This window comes from Ceratotherium simum, chromosome 38 (genome assembly GCF_057802395.1).
Source record: "Ceratotherium simum simum isolate JZ-2026a chromosome 38, ASM5780239v1, whole genome shotgun sequence".
Lineage (NCBI taxonomy): Eukaryota > Metazoa > Chordata > Mammalia > Perissodactyla > Rhinocerotidae > Ceratotherium > Ceratotherium simum.
This window is the reverse complement of record NC_141937.1, coordinates 2,150,350-2,171,779: the sequence shown is the minus strand read 5'-3', so window position 1 is coordinate 2,171,779 and position 21,430 is coordinate 2,150,350. Positions and strand designations below refer to the sequence as shown.

General features: G+C 39.5%; 1 protein-coding gene across 9 annotated transcripts in view; it reads left to right on the top strand.

Annotated features, from left to right (window-relative positions):
- Positions 1-21,430, top strand: part of AFDN (afadin, adherens junction formation factor) — a 141,558-nt gene that overhangs the window by 93,240 nt on the left and 26,888 nt on the right. For all 9 annotated transcript variants that reach the window (XM_087425015.1, XM_087425013.1, XM_087425012.1 and 6 more), the window contains 3 exons: positions 3,156-3,259; positions 5,544-5,630; positions 21,226-21,291. In XM_087425015.1, coding sequence (XP_087281141.1) covers positions 3,156-3,259; positions 5,544-5,630; positions 21,226-21,291 — 257 coding nt within the window. The remainder of the gene's footprint in view (positions 1-3,155; positions 3,260-5,543; positions 5,631-21,225; positions 21,292-21,430) is intronic.

The following is a 21,430-nucleotide window of genomic DNA, read 5'->3' as shown; positions in this document are numbered from 1 at the left end:
AACTCATGGTCCCAGTTTTACTATACACCTTTTTTACATTTTCATGTTGATGTATGTTGTTGAAAATACCACGATTATACCTGAAGCATGAGCTGTTAAGTTAGACCAAATTTCAGTCCCAGTCTGCTACTTTTTTGTAATAATGGAGCTCAGGTGAGTAGAAAAATAGACCAAAATAGACCATTTTGTTAGTTTAAACAAAAATAATAATAGGAAAGGAAGGTTTTATGTCCATAGGTATATAAACTTAGTGAGTATGATTTTTAATTTCAATGAATATTTCACACACTGCAATAAATAGGCTTTTATATTTTCAAAGGTTTTGCTGGTTTCAAAAGTTCGTTTTACAAAGGCTCCTTCTTATAATGACATGTGTTTGTACAACTGCGAATGTGGCTGTCCTCCCGGGATAGCTGACTGTTCTCAGCTCTCAATGCTCCCCTCAGAGAAGCGGAGGCAGGGTGGGAGTGGTTCTTAAAGGAACCGTGGATGAGAGATAAAGGAGCAGGGCAGGAGTGGGCACAGAGAGCCTCAGCCCTGGTTCAGGGCTGACATCTGTGATGATGGGGAGGGAAGGGGACAGGGCTGCAGTGCTTTTCTAAGAAAGTTTCAGTCAGGCAGTGGGAGTCCCCCAGCCAGGAGACTCGGGGAGACACAGAAGAGCCCCACATCCCACTAGGGGCCTGAACTGGTCCCTGACCCCACAAGGGCCTCATGCCAGCCCCAGGACGGTGGTGGACCCAGGGGCAGCAGCTGCCACGAGGCTGCTTAAAGGTGTCCCTCCACATGCGCACCACATCTCACACATCTGAAACACGCTTTTACTTCTGAGAAACTTCTCTCCCGCAGGTGTTGATTGTAGGAACAGCCTTCTGACAGGCTTCTTTGCCCAGTTCTCCCATTCTTCCTTTCAGCCCTCCACACTGGCTTCAGGTCTTTTAAAACCAGCCTTTGTCTTGGGCTCTCCTGCTCTAAACTCTTCCCCTATCACCTGCAAGGTTAAAATAGACCAAACTGTTGAGCATGCCATTGTCTCTCTCCAGTCTTAGTTCCCCGCCTTGAATCTACACGCTACGCATGTTATTAACCTTGAACCGTGGGTTGTATATCCATGCTGTTACCTTCGTACCTATTCCTCCATTTGAACTTACACACTTTAAGTTATTTTCTTAAATTCCACTCAGACATCCTGTCATCAGAAAACCTCAGCCTCTTTCCAACACTTAGCCACCTTCCCCATGAGTGAGTCCTGGGTTCTTCTGTGATACTTTGTGACAGCGTTTGGAGTGTGTTTCCACACCTGCCCTCCTTCTCAGTGAGTCCTGAAGGACGGGCTCAGCGTGCTTCTCCTTCTCTGGCTCCTCGGCACTGACCGGGCCTGCTGCGTGCTTGCCCGCTGCTTTTCTTCATTCATACCTTGTGAATAAACGTGTGGGGAGACACATTTACTAGCATTTTCCAAATATGTACAGTTTGTGGTGTGTACACAGCTGTCAGTCTTGTAATATGTGCTGTAGAGTAGATACTGGCCCAGTTGGGAATAGTGAGGTCTTGACTTGATGGTGAAGCTTTCTTTGTGACCCCTCTTAGGCTCCCTTGAATAATTCATTTTAGGTCATAGGTGGTATTTCATCATGGTCTTGACATCACCATGTTATTTCTTGTGTGTTAGATGATAATGTAGCCTAGTACAGCGGTGCCTTTAAAAGACTTACAAAGAGTTGGATGTTTTCTTTTATGAGATCAGTGTTTTTAATTCTTCACATTCAATTCTCTGTAAGCCAAATAAAGAACTACTAGGTGCTCTCAATTTATCTTCCTTTTGTTTTTCTCATATAATACATTTCTCTGAGAGAAGGCTATAAAACCGGCATGGACTCATACCTGATCTGAGATGCATTCCGTAAGCGAAGAAAGCAAACTGTCTGCTTGCAGTACGGTCTAGTCTTGTTATAGAAACTTGACTATTTGAAAAAATAAGAAAATAAATGACAACTTTTGAAATTTCAAAACCACGATAATTATGATTCCCTAAAACGGGAAAGAGAAATAAATTGTAGGTTATATTTTAATGAAACTAATTGAGACAGTGATTTTTTTTTAAAGAACTAAAACTAATAAAATTAATTTATATCCTTATTTTAACTAAACATATATATGTGACATCTCCTTTTCCCTCTACCACAAACAACTTTGTAAGTGTCCAAAAATAATAGCCAAAATTATCCTTACTGGTGGAATACTAGAGTAGATGAGAATACCAGCTGATGCTATCTAAGACCCCCTAACCGGTACCCAGGTCATCAGGATTCACTGAGACTGAATGCTAACGTGTCATACAGTGTATGACACACGGGTGTGCTCTTCATAGTTGTTTGGTGCTGATAATAGTAGGACCACTTTGGAGAAAACTTGACAAGAATTGTGCAAGGCCTGTGTGATATGACTTTGTCAAAAAATTTCTGAGAAGCTCAAAGTAAGATCTGACTAAATGAAGAATGACATATTTTGAATCGAAAGGCTTAGTTTTGTAAAGATGTCATTTGTCCCTGATGAAAATATCAAAGATGCTCTTTAAAACATTGTAAAATGATTCTAAAATTTATTTCTGAGAACTTTCAGTAAGTATGACTTGTCAGAAAATTTGGACAAAGAGTAATGAGAAGGGGCCCATCCTACCCCAGAATTGCTAGACAAGTCAAATCATGTCATAGAACTCTCTGTCTGATAGTGAGGCAGACATCCATGTTACTGTCATTCTCTGGTCCCTCTTTCCCGTCTCTGTTAAAGAGATATTCTGAATATTATTGAGGAACTCTTAGTCGAGTGGAGTAGACAGATCTGCAAAGAAGTAATTAGAATGCAATTCAGTAATTTCTCATAGAAGTAAGAAAAAAAGTACTTCGGAATAAAGAAGAGGGGGAGACCATTTCACTTTTCTGCTTGGTGTTGAAATTCCATTGGACCAAAATAAATACATGATTTTAAATGTCTGAAAATTCAATTTTCAGAGGGAGTAAAGGTGTAGAGTAAGAAAAATAAATATTGTCATTAGATATTAAACAATTGATACTGTATGTTGCTTCCTTTGTTGAAGATTGTGTGTCTGACATAGTGTGCTTTTCAGTCTTATAATTTGCCTGTTTTCTCCTCAGGATTTTGCAGGTTAATTCCTCATGCACGTTCACCAGGTACTTGGACAATATATTTTGAAGGTGCAGATTATGAAAGTCACCTTATGCGTGAGAACACAGAACTGGCAAGTATTATGAGGATGATAGATGGGCTAGTAAAAGAAATGTATTCCTTATGATTTGAAAATTTGATGCAAATTCGTTCCTTGCTTACAGTGAACATTGTTGTGTTAAAAAAATTTTAAATCACCTTTAAATACCAGTTTTATTAAAAAATCTTAGACCCATGAATTTTGTGTATATATTTTTATTTTCAGGCCATGTCTATACAGTTTTGTCTATAAACAAATGGTACTTTTTAAAGTAAAGAATATTTATACTCACTTATACCAGCCTTAATGGTAATACATATTTTAAAAATATGTTAATATGGTAGCCTTAACAGATTTCATTAGAAAATGTGTTTCTTTGGTAAAAATATCTTCTTTCTATAGTTGGTTCTACTTTGTCTTAAAATGTATCAAATCAATTTACTAATATTTTATGTCTTTTGAAAGAGTGATCAATCCCAATATTTACTAGCTTCATACATTTTTAAGGGAAATTCTGCTTTGCTTCATACAGAAATTTAAACAAGAAAGGATGCTTTTCCATGCCTTAGAAAGTGACACCAGATCAAAGTTGTCTCGTACTACATATACTAGCATATCTTTGTTTAACAGATGAGTCCAGGAAGTATATAAACAAATGAATCTTTTCCTTTTTGAACTTTTTTGTTCAGTTTCATTTACCTTAAATATTTTTCTGTAATTACCATTTTCATCTCTTAAGCCACTTAAGGGTTCAAAGGAGCGAGCAGATGTGACCACAGGTTTGTCACGGTTACTGTGGAGAAGGGTTGTTGTAATAAGTGTGATTGGATGTGGCCGTTAGTCACCTGTCCGCCTGTCCCCAGAAGGCATGGAAAGAGACCAGTGTGCCTGGGCCAAGATTTAGAGATTCTGGTCTATGAAAAACAACCAAAAGTCTTCTGAAGCTTCAGAGACTTTCTTGTGCTGTCCTAAATTATTAATTAGTAGTCAGTCAAAACAGTGTGCCTATTACATGCCTAATTTCTAAGAAAACATAGGTTATGTAAGGTGGCAGTACTTAACGTAAGATGAAGAATGGGAGGTATGTTTTGTATATTAAATTCAAAGTAATTTATTTTGGCTTAGTAGCACAGTTTAGATTTGAACATGTGTCAGATCCCTCTCCAAAAATTTAGTTGGTGATTGTGCTATTACAAATAGATGATCACTTCTGATACAGTGAATGTGCCTCTAATGCTTTTTATTGACCTCACTAGTTGTTGTTTGTCAAATCCCAAGTAATAGCAGCAATTTCTAATTCCCAGATGTATAAAAACAAGTACCTTCTTGGATAGAATCACTGAGTCTTTATCTTTCTAATTTATTCACAGATCCCTCAGGAGATTTCAGGTCTTGATTAAAAAAAAAAATTCTATTGTCACCTAATCTAATTTATTTCCCTTAAAATATTCTCTCACAGATTTTGGTTCTAAATTAATAAGCCCTGTGTATAATGGTCACTTCTTGGCAGTGTGCCCTCATACATGTGTATTAATTAAATTCTCCTTTAGTGCTTATGCATTGGGCATTTTCTTCTTTAATTTTGTTGACTCTTTCGTATGAAGTATGACATGTATATAACATGTAACTTCAGTGGATAAGATCACTTTCTCATTCCTTTATGGATCTGTTCAAGAACTGACCTGCCTTATGGGGCCATAACTCAGTCACTCCAGGTTTGTTACCCAGCCAAGTGGGCTTTACATGACAAGGGAGTACTTGGAATACGGCTGCCTGAATTTGTGGCTGCTTTATTTTTACTATTTAAGATAAAATGACTTGCATTTTCCCAGGAGACAAAGATGTTAGATCATCTTTGTTATAACTGTTTTTTGCTATCTTCCCCATAGATAGTGTAAAATAAGTTAAATTTTTTTCTTTAAAAAACACCTAGTAATTTATTCTGAAAGATAATAAAGTAAAAATTTAATTTTGTCTTATGATCAGGTTTTTCTAAACCTGATGGTAATGGAAGTTTAGTTTTGTTTTATAAATGAAGTTCTTTAAATACCATTTATGACTAGATTCATCTTAAGACTCTCGAGTCAACAGTATTAATAATTACTTTACCAGATGAATACCTGAAGAGTATCTATAGTAAATGACTTTTTTTGCTATTTCCTTTCCCACTCTCCTGTTTTTTTCTCCCCATTTACCATAGTGGATATGATTGACTAGATAGATCATGAGTTGTCTAATCATACAGAAGCACTTAAATTTCGGCCATAAAATAAACCTCCATTCAGCCATAACATAAACCTTCGTTTTCATCTTTTAGGCTCAACCTCTGAGGAAAGAACCTGAAATAATCACTGTGACCCTAAAAAAGCAGAATGGAATGGGCCTTAGCATTGTTGCAGCAAAGGTAAGACAGAATTAGTAATGAGAGAGTTTCCACACCTCCTCCTTAACCCTCCAGTCACTAGTCGGGCAGAGGTGAGGCGTGTGGGAGTTCTTCACCGCCAGTGGATGAAGTGCGTGTTCAGGTTTGTTTCTGCGAGGGGGAGAGGAATGGTGTTACATGAATGAAACCACTGTGCTCAGGCTCAATTAGCTGAGGGGTGATCTGCTCTGAAAATGGAGCGAGAATGAGTGATCCCTGGAGATGGAGCAGATGGTGCTCATCAGGAAACAATGTGAAGGCGTGGTCCAAACTGGAGTAGCTCCAATGGGCAGGAAAACCTTGGCACAGGAGAAAATGGCTTAGCTTAGTTTGAAACGGGAAACGGATCTATCGCCTCATCACAGCGGGCATTAGACACCTTTCTCAAGCATTAGTGCACGTAAGAATCACTGGGTGCCCTGTTACCCGGGCAGATTTCTTCAGTCTCCAGGTGCTCCCTCCCAGTGGGTATGCAGGGGACCTTAGGAAACTGCACTCTTCACCTGCGCTGTAGGTAGTTCCAGTAGGTCTTGACTGCTGGACCACTGTTAGTGGAGGGCATTGTGAAGGAAGTTACAGTTTCAGCTAGCCTTGAATACAAAAGAATAAGAGAGGCGTGTTGTGGGTGGGAGTGACATCGAGCAAGGATAGAACAAACAAGTATTGTGTACACCATACGTGGATAGCTGGAGACCTGCACTGCTAGGGAGAGTTGAGTAAAGAAAGTGAGGTTTAATTAATTGTAAAAACCCTTGGTTGGCAGGTGGAGGAGTCTGCGCTTGTATCTTGTAGGCACCACAGAGAAATGAGAGGGTTTGCAACAGAGAGGGACATGATGCAACTGGCATTTTAGGAGCCATGTCAGGGGTGGTGTGGTGTGTAGACTGGATTAGAAGAACCTGGGACTAAGGTGGGATTCGGGTTAGGAGTCAGCTGGAAGAGCCGAGCCTTATAGGATATGGATGGAAGGGGTTGTCCAGGGCACGGTAGTCTGGCTCTGATGCACTGAGTCACATGGGGTCCCCCAGGATGGGCCAGAGGGTAGTCCAGAGCCTCTGAGGCGAGCTCACAGTCCAGAATTCCTGCTGACTCCTTCTGATAAGGAGTGCTCATGCTCATGGGCCATATTTTCAGACTGTTGTAATATAATGGACCTACAACTCAAAACATTTGGAGATGTGAAAGGGAAGGTATCAGCCATAGACTCTTTTCCTCTTTGCTTATCAACTGAATCAAATGCTCACTTTTGGGAAAAAAATTATTAGGATAAAAAATTACCCCACCTCGGATATACAGGAAAAATTTAGCCTCTATATTTTCTGCTATGTATAAATGTAAAATCTTATTTCAAATACCTATCTTACTTGAGATTTGGAAGTCTCATCTGTGGGGTGGTAGGGGCTACCATTTATCAGCGTCTCCATCTTTTCCAGCTTAAAAACAATAATCTCTTTCAATACAAAACTGCCAGTTTTCTGTAGATTCAAGTCTGCTTTAGGCAAATGTCTGATCCTCTGTCTCTGGCACTGTGTCCTGATGTGTAAAGGACAGTGAGGCCCCGCTCGGGCACTTCCTTGCCCTCCCCTCTGCCTGGCCTCTGGCCTTGTGGGGCTGCCAGTGTCTGTGGGCAGTTAGGACAAGGAGCCAGACTGAAGGTCCCAGTCACACCCTTATTTACTTACCTGCCACTACAGTCAAGAGACGCAAGGAAAGGGCGTGACCCCAGGGCTCCGCTTTCCCCAGGGCATGCACCCAGGTGCAGGTCAGGTAATGAGCAGAGCAGCAGTGAGAACTCTCTCACTGGTGTGAGGATCCCTGCACAGAAGGTTTCCTCCACCTTTCCGTAGACGGGGCAGGGGGCAGAGTGAAAAAAGACTGAGTCAGAGTGCGGGACAGTGCCTCAGCCCAGGCCCCATGAGGAGACCTCGGAATGGGGGGTGGGGGGGGGCGCCTGGGCCCGGAATGCAGATCTGGGTATAAGCATGGCTGATTGTGGCAGCCTGGGCTGTCCTTCACTGCAGCCCCCTCCAGAGACCACAGTGTGGCAGCCGGGCCCCAGGTCACGTGTGGGGGGGGAGTCTCCCCCTGAGGCCTGCCAGGCAGAGTCTTGGAATTGCCTGTGGTCCGTGGTCAGGCAGGGGGGGTGGGGGGGGCGGAGCGGGGAGCTGGACTCCTCAGACCTCACCAAACCAGTGCTGATTGAGCTGCTTCCAGCCGGCCTTTACCCACCTCCATGGCTGCTGGCCACACAGCTGTCCTTGGCTTCTTGTTTGTAGTCCCCTGCACTTGATCACCTCTGCCTCCCCCAGCTTCTGCTGATTGCTTCTCTTCTGTGGGGCTTGAAGCTCCCTCTGAGCTACTGTGGGGTCTCTTTGCATTTGAATTCAGACAAGGAAGCATCAGAAGAAAAGTGTGCTCTCTGTGTAGTCAGGAGAAAGTAGTCTTGTCATAAAAATGTAAATGATTCTGGAATCCTTGCTATTACAAAAGAGTTTGTAATTTGTGATAAGAAATCAGGGTAGTACAATTACTGTCCATTAGCCTCACAATTTAGGAGCACACGGGTTAGCTTCAGGGTATATGGTAGCGTTAAGACTAGGTCTTTCAGGGGCTGGCCGGGTGGCGCAAGCGGTTAAGTGCACGCGCTCCGCTGCAGCGGCCCGGGGTTCGCTGGTTCGGATCCTAGTCGCGCACCGCTGCACCGCTTGTCAAGCCATGCTGTGGCGGCGTCCTATGTACAGTGGAGGAAGATGGGCACTGATGTTAGCCCAGGGCCAGTCTTCCTCAGCAAAAAGAGGAGGATTGGCAGGTGTTAGCCCAGGGCTGATCTTCCTCACACACACACAAAAAAGACTAGGTCTTTTGTTACTTTTACTCATATTAGAGTGAACTTGATGTGAAAGTAGTAGCTGGTTGTTAAAATAGTGTTTGTTCCAGTGGAGAATGTCGAGTCCCTGTTATGTGAAAGTAGAGTATAACTTTCACTTTTTAGTCTTTAAATCTCTAGGCCTTTCTTTCTTTTTTTTTCTTTTGTTGAGTAAGATTGGCCCTGAGCTAACATCTGTTGCCAATCTTCCTCTTTTTCTTTTTTTTTCCCCTCCCCAAAGCCCCAGTACATAGCTGTAGGTCCTTCTAGTTCTTCTGTGTGGGATGCTGCGTCAGCGTGGCTTGATGAGCAGTGGGCAGGTCTGCACCCAGGATCCGAACTGGCGAACCCTGGACTGCTGAAGCGGAGCGTGCAAACTTAACTGCTATGCCACCAGGCTGGCCCCTATTTATTTCTTGTTTCCTATACTAAGACATTTAAAAAGGAGATTTGTAGAAAAAACTGGAAAATAACAGTGTTAATGGTATTTGTAATTGGGATATAGAATTATAGAATTGGGGCTTAATGGGGAATAATAACAACACAGGAAGTTAGACAGATGTAAATCAAAATGTGAACTTTTTTACCAACTGAAACTAGATTGGGGAGCGTTGCTGATGTGTACATCTACACCAGACCTGCTAATACATGATTTCTGAATTAAACATGCTCTCCTTCCCTCCCCCTTCCCATGTCACTCACACAGCAGCAGCCTGCCACAGGTCCCCCTCAGAACAGGGCACTCCAAAAAGCAGAGAACCCATAAGAGGTGAGCACCTGCTCAGTTTGTTACCCCTGTCTCACCACTCACATGCAGCAGGCCCCCAGGAAGGAGGTGGAGCTTGGCTACAGAGAACTGCTCCCTCCTTTCCTGGGGGTACGCGCCTCCCTTTTCAAATCTGGGAGGGGTGGCATCCTCTCCCACTTGTTGGGGGTTGTCACTCTGTTCTTGTTTCTGGTGTTTTCAAATATTTTCCACAGTGAATAGTATGGAGAAAAAGTAATAGTAAAAGAGGTTTTTGGAAAGAGATTCCAGATTCAGTCCTTGTTTAAGGTGGTTTATTCATCAGCTTATAAAATAGATGTGATGAGATTTAGTATGCACTTGTCTCTCATGAACTTTTCTTCTCCCACCAAGGATATCTGTAATCCCAGGCAGCTACTTTATCCGTATATGCCCTTGATCCTTTGAGGGACAAGGCAAAAAAATATGAATGAGTGAATGATGTCAGAGGTCATTGTTTATTCAAGGATGTTCACTGAATGTCTAAACTTCAGTACAGAGTGCAGATCAGTGAGTGCCTCCCTGAGAAAATGCCTTTTAAGCTGAAACTTGGAGGGTGAGGAAATGTTACTGGGGAAAAGATGGTGGGCAGAGAATTTCAAAAGAGGGAACGTGTGCAAAGGCTGTAGCCGTGTGGCGGGAGCACAGTACCTGAGGGGAAGCCCTTCGAGGTGTATTTGGGAGGGAGGAGAGGCACAAGGATGGGAAGCTTCTGCAAGTGGCTGGATTGCAAATATTTTCTGCTTTGCAGGCCGTATGGTCTGTGCTGCAGCTGTGTAGTTGTGCAGTCAGAGCGTGAAAGCAGCCGTAGGGAGTGTGCTGTGTCCCAGTAGAACTTACTTACAGAAACCTCTGAGGGCTTGATGGAGTTGTGGATTTTCTTATAGGTGAAATAAGTAGCCATTGAAGGGGTTCAGATAAAGGCGTAGTATGATCAGAGTACAATTTTGAAAGTTTATTTTTACCGCTTTATGGAGCATGGGTTAGAGGGTCTCAGAAGTACAACCAAAGGGACCAGGAAGCAAGCTATTACTTGTTTTCCAAATGGGAGGTAATAGAGGCTTAGCATAGGGAAGTGGCAGTGGAGATGGAGGGAAGTCAGCCAGCTGGAGGCTTGTTTTGTTGTAGAGTAATATGACACTTTGAGGTCAGACACCTTGTCTTGTTCACTGCTGCAGGGTTAGCAGTTTCTGGTACATGGCAGGTGCTAATGCGTGGTTGTTGAATGACAACTTTGAGATTGGTTGATGAATTGGATATAGTGGGTGAAAGAAATATCAAAATGCATCCTGATTCTGTCTTCAGCAACTGGGCATGTGTAAGTGATTTTTACCGAAGGGAGGGCTGCTACTGAAGAGGGGCAGATTTTGGCGGAGAGAGAATCAAGAGTTCAGTTTTGAACATTGTTCCATTTGAGATTTAGGATGCCTGTTAAGCTAGATAAGTGAATGTGTTATCTAGTAGGTAGTTGAATATGTGAGCGTGGAACTCAGAAGGTTAGAGCCAGAGATAAAATTGGGTGTCGGCTATAGAGGAAATAACTCAAAGAAAATGGTCTATTAATAGGACATTGTGCGGTTTTCAGAAATGAAAAATAGTATATTGATGTCTGTTCTTGAAATGAGGCATGAATCTGTCAGTTCACTTGTGTACTTGATTGCTTAATGCAATCGTTTTTCTCCAGCTTATTTGTAATATCTTTGGTAGTTGGAAAGGAATCTTCAGCAACAGAAAACAAAAGTCATTTAATTTATAGACATTGCTAAAATAATACTATGCAGTTGATATGTAGCATAGGTCTTCATAAATTATAATAATAGAGGAGATTTGTTTTAGAGGTTTCAAGGATGTATTTTAAGTACGAGGCAGGTAGTATACAGGGGGATTTTACCTTCAGCACGGTTGAGAGCTGTCACTCTCCTCTTGCTGCAGCACAGCATGGTTCCTATTGTCACATGCCTGAGCTACAGGCACGTCCTGTCTCTGCCACTTGGTAGCCTTGGAGCCCTGAGCAAACTGCTTCCCTTTTCCAGGCCTTCAGTAGGACGATCATAGTTGGATGACCTCAAGGATCGAGGGGTAGGGGCTGTGTGAAGTGGTCTGAGCCTGGGCCTGGGTCATCACAGGACCCATCCCCTGCCGTTTGTGTTTTTGGTAGTCTCCTTGCTGTATTGTATTTTCCCTGCAGAAGAACCTGAAGGCCTCTGCAAAGTTGTACCCCCAGTAACTCTGACTCGTGTCTGTGTGGTTGGTTTTTTTCTATGCGCTGTTGTGGTCTTTGTGTTTGGCCCAGTCCTTTTTTATTTTTTCCTAATTGGTGTGGCTTAGCGGCCATGAGCCTGGACGATGTTTTGATGTTAAGCTCCCTAACGCCCCTTCCACATTGTGGTTCAGTTTTATGAAATCCAGATGATTTGGAACAGGGTGTGTGTGCAGTTTACTTTTTAAAATGTTGCTTTTGGGGAAGTTGAGTATGCTACTTCTTACTCATCTGTGGGACAACACAATGCTTCCTGTTTAATTTAGATTTTAAAATATAAACAATTCCCTCCTTTTTATTTTTCTAGCTTTTTTTTTTTTTTAAGTTTAATAAATTACAAAGTGAACGAAAATCAAAGCTGACTGGTTACGTAAGAGTCTGAGTGTTACGTTGGTTCTAGTTCGTGTTGATAAATGCCATACCGTGTAATAGCGTCCAGCTCAGAGTTGTGGTGATCTGAGTCTTGAAAGAACAGCTGTGTTGGTTGTTGTTGAAACCGAGAGAGGTAGACAATTGTTTTTTTCAGTTCGAGAAGTTTTTGTAGAGATCAAAATGTGGTTCTCCGTTGTTGGAAGAACAGAAACGGTGGTAAGTTTCTTCAGGGTGCTGTTGGGGATGGATGTTCTTGTGCAAACTCTGTGATCTTTAAAGAATGCTTTTTCTTTTGTTAGAACTTGTTTAGACCTGTGAATGATTAACTTGCTCATAAAGCAACCATTTAGTGTAGCTTGTAATTACACACCCAGATGTTTGTTGCTCTGTATTTTAATGGTGCAAATTCTTAAGGTTCATAAAAATATAAGGCTCCTATATGCTTTTTATATAAGAAAAAACCCATAAATTTAATCCTGCTGGTTATATTATGGTGAAAATTGCTTGAAATAATGGTAACTACTGCTGTGTAGTCTGCCGAGACTATCTGTGATGTCACTTGCTTTGGGCCACCATAGGTGGTTTTTAGTGTAGGCTTTCTCTAAAGCACATTTTTTCTAAAAGTGACGGTTAAGAATGACAATTTTAAAACTACTTGGGTTACTTTACTGTTGCTTTTAAAATGAATGGTTAATTCAATAGTGTCTTAAAGATGTTTTAGTTTTGCTTTTAGACTATATACTGATTTTAAGTTTTTAAATCTTATTTAGCTAGCTTAAAACACAAAATAAGATTCCTGTGCCTTTAGAAGAAGAAGGTGAAAACAATGTTTATTACTGTACCACCTTCTCACTGTTTGAAGAGTAAGTGCCTTACATGAACTATAATTTAGTCCTTTGAAGACTTTGAGACCTTCACTCTTGGATTCTTTATTATTCTTACTGCAACCACGTGAGAAAGACCTAGTCAAAGAAATGAAGTCAGGAAATTCTTGGTTCCTTTTTAAAATCAACTCCAAAGTACCCAGTGTGACTGCAGAGTTTCTTCCGTGGAAGTGCCAAAAATAGCTTTCCTTTAAATTGTATGAAATGACTTAGTGCCCACATGGTTTTTCTTATGACTTTGGAAATAATATTTTATATTTTGCTCTAAAAGCAAAATAGTAAGTTACATGAATCATTTTTTACCTATTTTATAATAATGGCCTAAACGCTAATTTCTTGGATTGACTGAAATATTGAATTGAATTACAATATTAAAATAATATAATAGGAACGTTAAATGTTAATACTCTAAAGCAGAATCATCATTTCCCGTGGTGCTACACATAGAAAATAGTGATATTTGTAGGGTACGTGGGTGAAAGGAATCGGCTGTGGAGCAGCTGAGCCTGGCGAAGGTTTAGACTGCCCCAGCCTCACCCGGTCACCCTCAGCCAGGGCTTGGGGGTCAAGTCTCACCCCCCACACAGGGCACACTTGCATGAACTGTGTAGGGAAGCATGGAGGCCGCCTCCAGTGGTCTCGAACTCCTTTGATTTACAGACTACTTTGAGAATCTCGGGAAAGCTCTACACCTTTGCCCTGGTGAAATCCATATACACACCACATTTTGCATACAATTTTCAGGGATCCATCTGCGAAACCCACCTTAAGAATCTCCTATCTAGTTCCTTTCTTTCATTTTAGAGAGAGGGAAAAGATCGATGTTGCAGTATTTTTTGTTTTGTATTTTATGCGGAGCGTAAACAGATGAACAAGAGCTGGCCCTGGAGCCTCGCTCACAGAAGTCAAGCTTAGACTTGTGTATGTCACTGTGAATGCTAGGGAGTAGTGACTGGGTACCTTCAAGCTGCTGAGGGTAGATGCGTATGAAGAATGACTTTTAAAACCGATTGTTTCAGAATTAAGGCAGTTCCTACCAAAAAGAGCTTTACAGTGTTTTTTAAACCCAAGTCTGAATTATGAGTCAGAACTACTTGTCTGACCAGAAGTAAAGCAGTTTCACACACTGAGAAAGGAGCAAGTGGGCAGAGCAGTGTACTGAATGTGCCTGATGAGTTTTAAATATTACTGGCTCCTAGGTCATCCCAGGCTACTTATTGTTTTGAAACCTCTAGCTGAAGAGTCCAGACTGTATCTCCATGCCTGAACACAATAGGCCTGAATTCACACTGCCTGGGCTGGCGTAGCTTTCTTCCTCCAGCTGCTGCTTTGTTTTTTTTTTGGATTGTGTTTTAATGATGTTTTTATGCTGTTAATCAGATCATGCTCCCACACTCACTCAGAGTTTGCCACTGGAATGTGTGAAGCAGAGTTTCCTTCTTATTGAGTCTCTGCTTGAGGTGAGAGTACTGGTACTTCAAAGTCTTCCCAAAAGGTGCATTAGAAGAATTAGAGAAAACAAGACATTTTGGAGCGGTCTTTTCCTTGTAGCCATTTCTCATCGGATACGTAAAGCAACTAAGTGATAGGTGCGTGTTTCTTGCTCAGTTCTGGGGAAAGTATAGTGTGTAGCTGCTGGGCTGTTACTTCTGCCTTTTATCGTTCTGTTTGGGAACCTCTTTTTGTTAACTGACTGCCGTTCTCTTTTGCACCTTTTTCTATGAAATTCGGATACAGTTTTGCTTCATGTTCTTTCCCCCTCCGCCCTTTCTTTCCTGATTAGTCCCACCTCCCTCTCTAACTCCCTTCTTCTCAAATCCCCTTCTTTCCCGTCTAAAGGAAAGAAAAGCAGTTTCAAGATGCATTTTAAGATTAAATATACTAAGACCACACTTGTAGTGATCTTTATTTCATTTTAATTGCTTTTTTTTTTTTTTTTTAAGGCTGAGGATCTAGATTTTTGCCTTTCTTTTGTTGTACTTCCTGGCTAATATATGTTTGGTCATCATTCTCTAATACTCTGAAATTATGTTGAAGGGTACAAATGTAAAACAAGCAGTTTGGACACTGTCCTGCCATGTCACTCTCGTCAGGTGCCTCCACTTCTAATATTTAAGTTGAATTCAATTCCAAAATTGTATCTAGTGAAATTTGTCATGCCTGATGCCTTTGGAACATATAATTGCTTTCCAGAAGACCCTTTTTTAAAAGAAATTTGAAATGTTACATGAGGAATGGGTAATTCTGAATGGTTATGCTTATTCTTTTAACTTTACAAATAGTAAATAGACTAAAAATACGATAATATCTTTTCAAAGACCAGCTTAGGTACCTTTAGGCAGGTAATTCTTAAAATTATTTAGCCTTTATATATTTATTTATTATATTGTGTTCTCAATTTTAATAGCTGTGGTTACTGTTCTCATATTTTGGAAATTGAGGTGTATAATTTGGCATATGTATTATATTATGATAAGGTCTTGTTTTTACCCAGTTATCTGCATAAATGTAAGTTTATTGTTAGTACTTGTGGCTACTAATAACATATACTCTGAGAAGCCTATAGTTTTAGAGCAATGCTGTTCAACAGAATGTGTGAGCCACATAGGTAATTTTAAATTTTCTGTTTGCTACATTAAAAAAAAAAAAAGAAAAATTGACGTTAATTTTTATAATGTGTTTTGTTAGTATATCCAAAATATTATGATTTCAACATGTAGTCAATATAATTCATTAATGAGATATTTTAAATTCTTTTTTCCATACTAAGTCTTTGAAATCTGGGTATATTTTTTACTTACTACATATTTCAATTTGGACCAGCCACATTTTGAGGGCTCAGTAGCCACATGTGACGTGGTGGCTGCCATATCAGACAGCACAGTTTTAGAGTGTCTAATATGGTTTCACCAACATCTGAAAAGCTATTTCTTTCTATTCCTGTAATTGGCTTTTGGTCAATGCTTATATAGCTCATATTTATGTTCTTTTAGTGACAGATGTGAATACATTGACACGTAGCAGCAAAAAGTTACAACTTCTGGACCCCATTTTCCTTTCTTAAATAGAAAAGGAGTGGAATTACCGTAAAATGAATTTTAATGTTGTGTGTGTGTGTGTATATATGTGTATATATAAATAAAATAGGAACTAATAGAATTATTTTAATAAATTTTCTTTTTCAACCTTACTAAGCTAGATTAGTTTGTGAATTATTGTTTAGAAATAAAACATAAGTGGTTTAATAGTTCTGAAATTAATAAAACTTTTGTACAATTTTTTTTATCATAGTCTATAACATTCTTATTTTTATTCAGACAAAGTGGGGCAGGTAGTGAGAGAACTTCATAATGTTAAGGAATTGACAGACGATAGTTTGCCTAGGTACCTTACAAGAGCTGACTTATTCCCAATAAAAATGGCGGTTAGCAGGGATGAAGCAGAGCTTACTTACTCTTCTGTCTACCCAGTTAGGGTGGACATTCCAGGCCACGGATGGTATGGCCAGATTGAGACATTGGGTCATCTTAGAGCTGGTCAGAGATTGTGATGTTTTGGTGTGAAAGTAACTACCCATATTGATTTGATATATATATATGTAAAGTATATATAGAGCAAGTTAGAAATTCCTTAGAATTCTTTCATCTCCAAGTATTCGTCTATAATTTTGTTTTTCTAAAGTAATTACCAGTGGAACTGTAATTTCTCCAGACAACAGTTGTATTTGCAATTTTTTATGGCCAGTTTATATCCATCAAGCTGCACATGAGGTAGAGATAGGATTCAAATAAGCAGAGGTGGGAGGGAACCAGAGTGGAAGGAGGGGAGGGCTTTTCAGTCCAGTCAGTGAGTCTACAGAAGGAATGTGTGTGGGGGAAGGTACAATGTTAGTGGGATGGTAACGTGTTTACAGAAATATAAACAGAGCAGTCTGTTAAATAGAGACTGTTTACTAGGTAAGTATGCAAGGTTGAGACCACATTTGGAAGATTCAAATGCCAACCAAAGTTTGGATACCTCTTAGAATATTCTAGATCCAGATTCTTTATTTGTGCCCCTCCCCACCCCCCACCAAGTATCTTTTTAGAATATCATATTTCATGATTTCATATTTCATATTTCATGCATTGTCGATGACTTAATTAACATCAATTTTTATGACCAACCTCAAATAGACCTTTTAGACACTAATGGCTCTTTTGAATTGTGGTCTCTTAATAATCACAAACTCCTTATTTCCTCCGATAATGACTTTCCTTTTGTGACAAGCAGGTATATTTATAAATTGAAATTGCTTGGAATTAAAAGAAGAGATTGTAACTGAGAATTTAAATTCTCATCATGTAATAAAATAATATCTCTCATTTCTTAAATACTATGCTTTTCTTATCATCTGTTACCTGACAGGAGTGGACTTGAGTGTCCCTTCCTAAAGCAGCACACGTGGTGCCATAGTCAGAAGTGCTTGGGGTTTCTGACTTCTTAAACTAGTCATTTTACAACGTTATCAGTGTTACGTTACCAACTTACATGTAATGGGTGTATCAGCTGCTTCCTAACCTAGTAGTGTATTCATTAAGATTCTGGACTTCCTCCTAGTAGGTTTTTAAGTAAAGAGTTGACCACGTTGTGGGAGCCTCATGAGGAAGTGACTTGGGAAGCTGCTCTGGAAGAGAGTTGGGGGAGGAGCTGACTGTGCAAGTAGCTGGAATGCAGGACAGAGTAACCATTCAGAGGGAACAAAGAAAATCCCACGGGAACATAAGTGAGGAAGAGATTCTATCTTGTCTGATGTTGGTAAGGTGAGTGGGTTGGCACGTGACCTAGGAATTGAGTGATAAAAGGATTTTGGCAGACACATTGCATCAGAAAGATGTTTTGTGTGGAAACGACTACGTAAACAAAGGCCAGAACATAGAAACAGGATGGAATGGGGAGACACGGGAAGAACGATCTGGATGGAGCAGAGCGTGTTGTGGGAGAGGCTTAAACTTGAACTTAGGTTCAGGGAGCGTGGTGCCCTGTGCAGGAGGCTGCTGCTTCTTTACAGGCAGCAGGCAGGGTCAGGAGAGCATTGGTGGAGGTATGCTTCAGGAATGGACATTTCCTAAGGCAGGTTGGACAAAGAGAGACCAGCAGATCAGTCATAAGGAGAGCTTTCTCATTTTGCCAGAATTTTTCTGAAATTTATAATGTAAACTTCTGCCTGTTTAAAGATGTGATGGTAATGATGCTGTCAAATATCTATACTACATGATGTTTTACTTGAATATGTAAACTTAGACTTACTAAATTCACATGGCATATAGTATAATAAATTACCTATTTAAAACTTACAGGATTTCAAGTTATTTAAATATTATTTGCAATTCCTATGGAGTCTACTGAATTTAAGCTTATGTATTAGTTGCCTAAAATGTACAGTGATTAAAAAATAATAGAGCCTAGTAGTTACCCTCCAGTATGTGATTACTGGTCTAAATGGAGGGGTTGAAAACATACAGTAATAATGCAGTGAAACTGCGATTTATTGTGTGTATGAAACAAAGACATCTTCCTAGAGTGAAAATTGTGAATAAGAAAAAAGCTACACAAAGTATGTGTGCAGGCTCTTGGTTTATTAGAGAGACGCAGAACAGTATTTTTTTAATTTTCTTATGTCATTCTATTTTGTTATTTTTAAGAAGAAAGAATTCTCTTATTACAGTTTGTCTAAATAAATGAGATTATTTTTCTTTATTAATAGTAATCTTTGCATACCAGAAATGGGGGAGGAGCACTTCATTTATAGTTTTAAAATATATATTTGATATTTTATTGTTTATATCAGTGTTACTAAAAATACTATATTACTAGTATTATTGCTAGACATTTTTCCTGTTAGAGATGGTAGTAATTGATTATCGCATTTAAAAGGACGATTTTTATTACCTAAATTACGAAGACAGTATTACATTGCCAAAAAATAATGCTGTGTGAAAATGTAGGTAAGTGCCATTCACACAGAAAACTGATATTCTGAAAGTAAGCGTTGCTTATATCAGTCAAATAGAGAGCAGAAGAAAAAATCTAACTAGACTTTAGAACCTTTTTTAAAAAATCTGGCCTAAGGTATTAGTGATAAGGAAATATCATGCAGCATTTGCAGGAAAAAAAAGAGATTTTCAGTGTCCAGGTCAGAGTTATTAATTGACAGCTACAAAGAAAACTACTCTAGAACATAGGCTCCCTGAGGGCAGGGGGTGTCTGTTTTGTTCACGGATGTGTCCGCGGAGCTCAGGACAGGTAGAGGCTTCAGTGAATGTTGAAGGAGTGAAATTGTCATTTAAACAGCCGAGTTGTTGAATAAAACAGTTAATCATAGATTAGGTAAAAGTATGGAATATGTGAAAAATCACTGATACGTTGTCTATGAGAGAATACCCAGTTTAACTGATGGGGGCAGTGGAGGGCTTAGATGTAATTTCTCATAGTTGTCGTAGGTCCCTAGGTTCAAGGAAATCCAATATTGGCATAAGTGAAAAAGGTATATTTGTTGCTCTTTTGTGACATGCTGAAATCAGAAAGTTGTCATTTATTGAGTACCTGCTGTATTTTTTTTATTGTGAAATTTCAAATTTACAAAAAAGTACAAGCTTTGCAACTATCTCAATAATATTTTTTTGTGGCAAAAGGATCCAGGCAGGGACCACAGGTTGCACTTGATGTTTGTGTTGGAAGTGCTCAATAATTTCTGAGGGGCATCAGGTTGGAGGTTGGGTGTCTGGGACTGGGAAGGAGATCTGCAGTGAGGTGGTAGGGTAGTTGCTGACATATAGATGGATGCAGAGAAGGAGACTGAGGCGAACAGATCGGAAAACCTAGGCCAGAGAGGGTCAGGAGCTGCACAAGAGAATACTTGATTTTACCTTGTATGAGACTTGTATAAACTCAGCTCCCAGATTATGGAACCACGTGAAATTTGAAACATACTGCTTCCCAAAATTGAATTGTTTTGTTAAATTGAGACATTTTATACTGTTTTCAGAATGAGGTACCTAATGGATGGTTTTAGGCTCGCAGAACAAGGCCGCGCTGTATGCTGGACTCTCCCTGAGGAAGAGTGGGAGGAGGCCCCAGCAATGCTGGTCAGCCAGACGGTCCTCTTTAAGCCTGTCCTGTTAACTAAAGGGAAAAGTGAAGAGTTTCAAGTGGAGATTATGTAGTTCCAGAATGTTGTAGAAAATTTGTTTCAATTAAGTCATTTGTTGAAATCATTGTCTTTATAACTTTCTATGATACCTTCTTATATTTTTTGCTTTTATGACACAGTACAGTCATGCATCACTTAATGAAGAGGGTATGTTCTGAGAAATGTATCGTTAGGTGATTTTGTCATTGTGGGAATATCATAGAGTGCGCTTACACAAACCTCGATGGTATAGCCTTCTTCACACCTAGGCTCTGTGGTAGTAGTCTTATGGGACCACTGTAGTATATGCAGTCCGTTGTTACTGAAATGTTGCTATGCAGCACATGACTGTATTTCATAACAAGTGAAGTTGTTGTGACTAAGAAACATACTCAGTTGTAGAGTATTGGCAGCAATATCCAAGAGAGGTGTCATGCATATGATTGCTTCCTTTGGTGGTTCCAATAAATTATCCAAAATTTTGCCTTTTATGTTGCATTTCTGATGTCCGAGTAGAATATTGGTGATTCTGTAAAGCAATTGTATATATTACTTAAATCCATCTCACAGAAGTTCCTTATCCTTCCATGATATAACATGCATTGAAGCTGAGGTGCATTCTATGTGGATTGGAACTTGTGGCTTCAATATTTATTTGGAGTTATAATACATGATCTTTAACTTGAAACAATACGGAGTATTTTCTGCATAATCTCTTACTACCTAAGTCCTTCTTCTGGTTTGCCACAAGTTTTTTCTTGTTTCAAATTTTAAAAAATATGTATGAAAAGAAGAAGGGTGTAAGAGGACATAGGTAAATATTGGAATGCAAAACTACTATAGTCAATTGCTTTCATATTACAGTGATTAATAATGTATGTCGTGAGAGTAGTTTTTAGTTCACTTAACTTGTGGTTGTTCAGACTAATCTTAAACTACTTTTGGATTCCAAGTCGGTTTTAGTCTTCTCATCAGCTGATTTATTAATAATTGATTTTTTAGGAGTAATTTTTCTTAATTTGGAAACTAAATAATGTAAATTTTCTGTTTCTTTATATTTACTGAATAGTGTTAATTCTATTAATATAGTTTTTATATTTCTAATTTTCATGTAAAAACAAGAACCAGGACTTTCATTACAGGTATCTTATCTCTCTATATACATGTTTTGTTTTACTTTACTGAGTATTGTATTTCTAAGTATTGTATTTTCAATGTAGTGTTTCTTGTTTTTGCTTAGGGCGCTGGTCAGGATAAACTTGGAATCTATGTCAAGTCTGTTGTGAAAGGAGGTGCTGCAGATGTGGTTAGTATAATTTTTAGAGATGTAAATTTTTACTGTATTATATATTTAACAAATGACCTGAGATATTCCGTGATACTTTCAGCTATAAAACCCTCTATACAGTTTGTTGAAGAAACAATTATGTAGTGTACTTATCATT